The 6,211-nt window shown below is 36.1% G+C and overlaps 1 protein-coding gene and 1 long non-coding RNA gene across 4 annotated transcripts; one reads left to right on the plus strand and one right to left on the minus strand.

Annotated features, from left to right (window-relative positions):
• Window positions 398–5,010, plus strand: LOC107610195 (mitogen-activated protein kinase kinase kinase 5). 3 transcript variants are annotated; one of them, XM_016312298.2, is made up of 12 exons: window positions 398–952; window positions 1,409–1,545; window positions 1,631–2,141; window positions 2,226–2,313; window positions 2,481–2,543; window positions 2,656–2,819; window positions 3,081–3,156; window positions 3,342–3,401; window positions 3,495–3,620; window positions 3,711–3,932; window positions 4,013–4,113; window positions 4,295–5,010. In XM_016312298.2, exons 1-12 carry the CDS (start codon window positions 537–539, stop codon window positions 4,299–4,301), a joined length of 1,971 nt encoding a protein of 656 aa, XP_016167784.1. In that variant the 5' UTR covers window positions 398–536; the 3' UTR covers window positions 4,302–5,010. The 3 variants fall into 3 exon arrangements, with proteins under 3 accessions (XP_016167784.1, XP_016167782.1, XP_016167781.1); XM_016312296.2 differs by having other exon boundaries at window positions 1,415–1,545; window positions 4,224–5,010; XM_016312295.2 differs by having other exon boundaries at window positions 399–952; window positions 4,224–5,010.
• LOC107610197 lies at window positions 5,077–5,767 on the minus strand. Its single transcript, XR_001613435.2, has 2 exons — window positions 5,485–5,767; window positions 5,077–5,385 (listed from the first exon to the last, which is right to left on the minus strand). It is a non-coding gene; the product is annotated as an uncharacterized LOC107610197 (long non-coding RNA).

Raw genomic sequence — 6,211 nt, forward strand, 5'->3', positions numbered from 1 at the left:
CTTCATATGACTTGGTAGTTGGTTCTTTCTTTCACATGTCACTCTCTACATGCATGTCATTAGCTAACCATAGCAAATATTCCTATTAGTGGCAATATTTTTTTTTTCAAAGGGTGTTAAACATTAGCAGTAGAGACTAATCAAAACATTAAATGATAATTATAGAGAAGTAATTTTCAACGACAAGGTATTTAAATTTTGGTGAATTTTTTATCATATTAAAAATAAAAGGTAATTTGACTTCACGCTATTTTTTCCAATTGGACGTAATAAGTTTGTGATAGTGAGTATATCCCATTGTGAACGCTTAATCTGTCTTCAAAGTTTACCCGTTTAATTTAACCAAAAGTCAAAGGTGTTGACCACTTAAACCTTGATAGAATGCGTATATTGAAATTAATTCAAGTCCAACACAAAACACAAGGCACAGTATTATTTTGAGAAGTAGCGGAGTTGCTTCCCACGGTTGACGGAACTTGTAACTTATTCCTCTTCCTATGCCTCTGTCGTCATAGCCAAAAAGTGGCACTCCTCACATGACGACGACGACGACGACGACTTCAGAAACCACAACCACAGCCACCGCCACCGCCACCGTCCTACTCCCTTCTTCTTCTTCTTCTTCTTCTTCTCCGTCTCAGATGGATTCTTCTAACTATAACAAGCCTTCTTCTTCTTCTACTTTTTATTTTTCTTGTTCAACTGTCTCTTCAGCTGCCGCTGACAGCAAGGGGCAGTCGATTCAGCAGCGGAGGCTTACGAGGCAGAGGAGACTCCGCGACCATGACGCTGCCACCGACACCTATTCCTTGCCGGCTTCTCCTCTCCCTTCTTTCAAGTCCTTCGACTCGCCTCCCGTGCCTCTCCCCCTGCCACGTCCTGACTCCCCGTTGACCCGCCGTCCCGAGTCAACTAGTCCCAATTCCGGTCATCCTTTCTTTGCCACTCCGCGGTAAGCCCTAAGCATCATTATTAATGTTGCCGTGCCTCTCAGTTTCTAGTTTATTATCTTCACTTGGATTTGTGTTTGATTATTGTATTGGACTTGGTCAAAACTTCATACTTTATATCATATAGGGTTTTTATGCTTAGTTTATAACTTTATATACCTTGTCATAAAATCTCAGTAGTCTTTGGTTATAGACAGGGCTGCTATGTTTCTTGTTCCATTTATTTCTTATGCGATTTTTTTTTCCAAAAATGCCATGTGCACACCAAATCAACCACCAAATTAACTGATTTTAATGTATATTTTGTATTTCAATATGTATTTTATACTCGTACTTGATTTTAATAGCTGATTTTGGTTTTGACGTGTATGTTTTTTTTCTTTTTAATATAGTTTAATGAAATCAGCTCCTAATGAGTTATAATTTGATTCCTTTTGGTGTTATGTTTGTGTATAAAGTACCAGAAAGAGTGCGGATCATGATGCAGCTAAAAATGTGAGATCTCCAAGCAATTTGCGCAGAGCATCTTTTGATCCGACGATCCAGAGTGCAAGATATTTAAGGGTCAATATACCATCTACAACGGTGCTATCTGGTGATTTCTCCATTATTGTTCATGTATTGAAATTGAATGTTATATGTTTTTGGTCATGAACCTTATTAGCTTGTCATATCTGCAGGCAATATTGCATACAAAGATCCCCAAGAACACTCTCATGAGAGTTACTCTGAGACTATTTCTGAGTTGAAACTGCATTATGCTGCCAAGAGTGCCCCAACAAGCGTACTATCCAGTCCTGTTACAAGTCCGCGTAGATCCAGCAACTTAGATTTCTATGATCCTTCCATACATTTTATTCAAGATTTCAATGAAACTTTCAAAGTGTCACCGGCGAAAACACTTCACAGTCCAGACCTTTCTTCCCTTCGCGGCCGCAGTCCCTTCCACACTCCTAATAACATTCGAGAGGGATCTCAGCCTTATAATCTTTGCTCCAAAGAGCGGCCTGAAAACAATGCACATCCATTACCCCTTCCGCCTAAATCTCCATCTCCATCTCCATCACCGGCTCAATCAACTATCATGCATCAAACTTCTGAAATTTCACCCTCCATGAAGAAGGGTCAATGGCAGAAAGGGAAACTCATTGGCCGTGGATCATTTGGAAGTGTTTATCATGCTACCAACCTGTATGCACTTCATTTTTTTTGTTTATTGACTTCAAAGTATGCCTTCTCTATCATAACTCATGTGCATTCATGTTTATCTAACAGAGAAACGGGAGCATCGTGTGCAATGAAAGAGGTGGATCTGATTCATGATGATCCTAAGTCTGCTGATTCCTTAAAGCAACTAGAGCAGGTTCTACACTCAAGTCTTTTAATTTTTAATGTTGATCTAAATGGGACCACAGGAGCTGATGTCTGTTCAAGAATAGTTTGTAAATTTCTTTGGATAACTAATGGAATATTATTTTGATCTTTTTGGACAATGATTAGCCTGTTATTCTAAACAATTCCTTATTTCAGGAAATCCGAATTCTCCGTCAGCTACACCACCCTAACATTGTGCAGTATTATGGCAGTGAAATAGTGAGTAAATTTTGCTTCTTGTTCCCACTAGACTTATAGAATCTAAGTAAAAGTTTAAGGCTTTTTATGATTGTCAAGTAAGATTGAATATCTAAAATATCTTTGTTGTTAGGTTGGTGATCACTTGTACATATATATGGAGTATGTTCATCCTGGATCAATTCATAAATTTATACATGAAAATTGTGGAGCTATGACTGAGTCTGTTGTTCGCAATTTCACTCGGCATATTCTCTCTGGATTGGCATACTTACATAATACAAAGACTATCCACAGGTAACAAAGTTTGATGAAAGGAACGAACGTAATTGGTTTATCTCTCAGCATATGATATATAATAATCTAATCTGATGAGCAAGCTGAAACAAGCTTATACGTATGCTCAAAACAAATGAAAAAAATCATGAGTGTATAACTAACATTCGTGCTGCCTACAACTTTTGTTTTTTGGGGTTCCATTTCTTGCTAATAAGGTCTAATGGCCATTATTAAACCAGAAAAGTGGGGTCTAATTGACATTGTTGTTTATGGCTCTAGGGATATCAAAGGTGCAAACTTGCTGGTTGATGCCTCTGGCATTGTCAAGCTTGCAGATTTTGGGGTGTCAAAGATTGTGAGTTTCGAAGTTCTGTTGTTCTATCTTAGTTTATTTCATATAGATATATAAATATTCTGTTAATTTTCTCACCTGGTGTTATAACTGGTCTCTAGTTGTTATTACTAAAGAATTATCATTAAAGCCAGCAAGCAAATGCATTTTTTGTTTTTACAATTTTACTTGTGGTTTTCTTTTTCCAGCTGACAGAGAAATCATATGAACTTTCATTGAAGGGAAGTCCCTACTGGATGGCTCCAGAGGTAATTTATGAATCATGATCACTATGGATTACAGATTTCTAAATTGATGATGAGTAATGACATGCTCTTTTTCCTCTAATTTGTTGAGTGAAGCTTATGATGGCTGCCATAAAGAAAGAATCAAATCCTGACATTGCCATGGCCATCGACATATGGAGCTTAGGGTGCACCATCATTGAAATGCTGACTGGCAGACCTCCTTGGAGCGAGTTTGAAGGGGTGAGCGTCTCATTTATAATTGAACTTTCTGTTCTAATCTTCCCATGTAGTTTTATTAAACTTGTTTATTGCACTATTTTTGTGCATTAGCCTCAAGCAATGTTCAAGGTACTACACAGATCCCCACCTATACCAGAAACTCTATCTTCAGAGGGACAGGATTTCCTTAAGCAGTGTTTCAGAAGGAACCCTGCGGATCGACCAACAGCAGCAACCCTCCTTACACACGCCTTTGTACAAAATTTGCATGATCAAGATGTCCTAATTCATCCACAACAACTCTATCATCCTAAAGGAGACCCGGGACCAAAAGTAAGTGCTAGTTATCCTAGAATCTTAATTCTTAATCATGACTTGAACATGCTGATATGATCTTTTTTTATGCTCTGTAGGAGAATACACGCAAACGCAATAGCCCAAAACACAATTCAAAATCCAGTCCCAGACACTCCATTGGCTCCAGGATTATTAACAAGATTCATAATATAATCGGGTAACTTCCTTTTGCTGTTACTGTTAGTTAGTATCACATGGCTACCTCTAGCTGATTAATTGTCTTAGCTTAGCTTGGGTTCCTTTAATTTGTTGTTTGCTTTCTGACAGTGATAAAAAATATGATAGTGATGAATGTAATCATAGTACATCTTCTGCTGACTCTCCTCACTCCCTGACAGAAGTTAACGCTCGTCAACCTCCCCTGAAACCTACACTCAATTTCATGTCTCTTGCACCATTCAAGGTTATCAAAATCATCAGACACATTTGAAGGATACCGCGGTGAAGAGGCTGGGGCATGAATTTCTTCTGATTTTGCACTGAAGATCACGAGATGCATCAATATGCCAAATCACACTCTAGTAGTTCTTTGATTTGGTTGGATTTAAGAGATGTAAATGTGGTTAAATCGAATATTGTGGCATCCATCACAAGCTGCATTTAACCACATTTATCAAGTCTAACCAAACTAACTAACTATTGTATCATAGGTGATGTAGTAATATTGATATACCTTGTACCTTGTACCTTGTGATCTTCACTGAACGATCGCCGAGACACATCACATGATTTGATCACAACACTATTTGATGAGGATCATTTCTGTTCTTGCCTAGAAACATAACAGCCAAGGATATGATCAGATCATCTGATCTGATCTGTGCGAAAAATTTTGTATGATTTATCATGTATAGATTTTTGCAATGGATTAAGAACTTGGTTCATCATTGATTAGATTCTCTACTTAATCAATGACAAAAATCTATTCATGATAAGTTATATGAGATTGTGATGATCTAGTATACCCAAATATTGAAATAGAAGAAATAACACATTCATATTGATTTGTACTCGTAGTTATTATGTCTGTATATATCAAGACTAGGTTAGTCGACGAACTTCTTCCATGTAAAATTGATTTATTTTTTAATATATATAACCATTTTTCTTTCTTTCCTTTGTTTCCACAACCATAAAATATTGTCATTTTTTATTTTGTTTGAAGGGTACACTTAGTTATAATGTCATTTTATTTTGTTTAAAGGGCACACTTAGTTGTGAAAGTCATCTTTTCACACACTAAAATAGTAAGATTAATGCAGCTGTCCATTCAACCAGAGTAAATGATACTACAATTATAGACCTCAGTTGAAACGTTGCCAATTTATCCTTCAAAGTTGTGACTTTTCTTCTCAATTTTGCAACTCTTGGGTCATCCTCGGATTCTGCCCACCACACAAAGCACAAAGTACCCTCACTCTTTTCCAATCTAATCCATAAAAATAACACAAAAGCAGTCATATAAACAAATATCTTCAAATAACTTCAAACTATAACTATCAACAGAAACACAATATTTTGTACTAACCACATAATTAACACAGCCCAGAACCTGCATACAGGATTCTCTGCAGTGGACGAAGTAGCAAGCACGGGCCTCTCACCACAATAACATGTTGTCCTCCTTCGACGGGCGTCAAGGGCCTGGTTGCTGATTCGACCTGCTACGCGTGCCTTGGGAGCCTTGCGAGGCCATGGAATCGATAACCAAAAAGAAAGGAGGAGAAGATGCAGAGAAGAGATAGAAGCTGGGAAAGGTTTAGGATTTAGGATTTTCTATCCTTTTTAACTATTTATTATTTTACGTAGAGTATCCAAATTTTTTTATGAACTAAATTTAATAAAATTAAATAATAAAATAGTTATAACATATTTTTGTTATATTAAATTAATTTAGTTGAATTTAGTTAGGAAAAAATTTAGATATGTAATATTATTTTTTTATGTAGTTATTTCTTTTAGAACACTAACAGTAAGAAGGGGTGGTTTGCCACATTGGACACTATTGTTTATGTGTAAGTCCATACTAATTTGTTAGTATAATTGACGGTAAGATAATACTAAAAGTATTTTAGAAAAAATTTAAGGAGCCAATTATAATATAAACTAATTTAAGTTTATCTTTTGTATTTTTAATTTTAAAATTTAAAAAATTAGAATAATTAAATTTTTTTTTGTTATAACAGAGCTCCTATATTTCAACTAATTTATTTTAGTTAACTACTTTTTTAGTTGATTTTCTAATGGTACGGGAT

The sequence above is a fragment of the Arachis ipaensis genome, chromosome B07 (genome assembly GCF_000816755.2).
Source record: "Arachis ipaensis cultivar K30076 chromosome B07, Araip1.1, whole genome shotgun sequence".
Taxonomy (NCBI): Eukaryota; Viridiplantae; Streptophyta; class Magnoliopsida; order Fabales; family Fabaceae; genus Arachis; species Arachis ipaensis.

What these genes read in the sequence shown, in the direction of transcription:
- LOC107610195 (XM_016312295.2), top strand. Translation starts at nt 537, where the DNA reads ATGACGACGACGACGACGACGACTTCAGAAACCACAACCACAGCCACC. An exon ending in ATCTACAACGGTGCTATCTG is followed by an intron (nt 1,546 to 1,630) that starts GTGATTTCTCCA and finishes TCATATCTGCAG; the next exon opens with GCAATATTGCATACAAAGAT. An exon ending in ATTTTGGGGTGTCAAAGATT is followed by an intron (nt 3,157 to 3,341) that starts GTGAGTTTCGAA and finishes TTCTTTTTCCAG; the next exon opens with CTGACAGAGAAATCATATGA.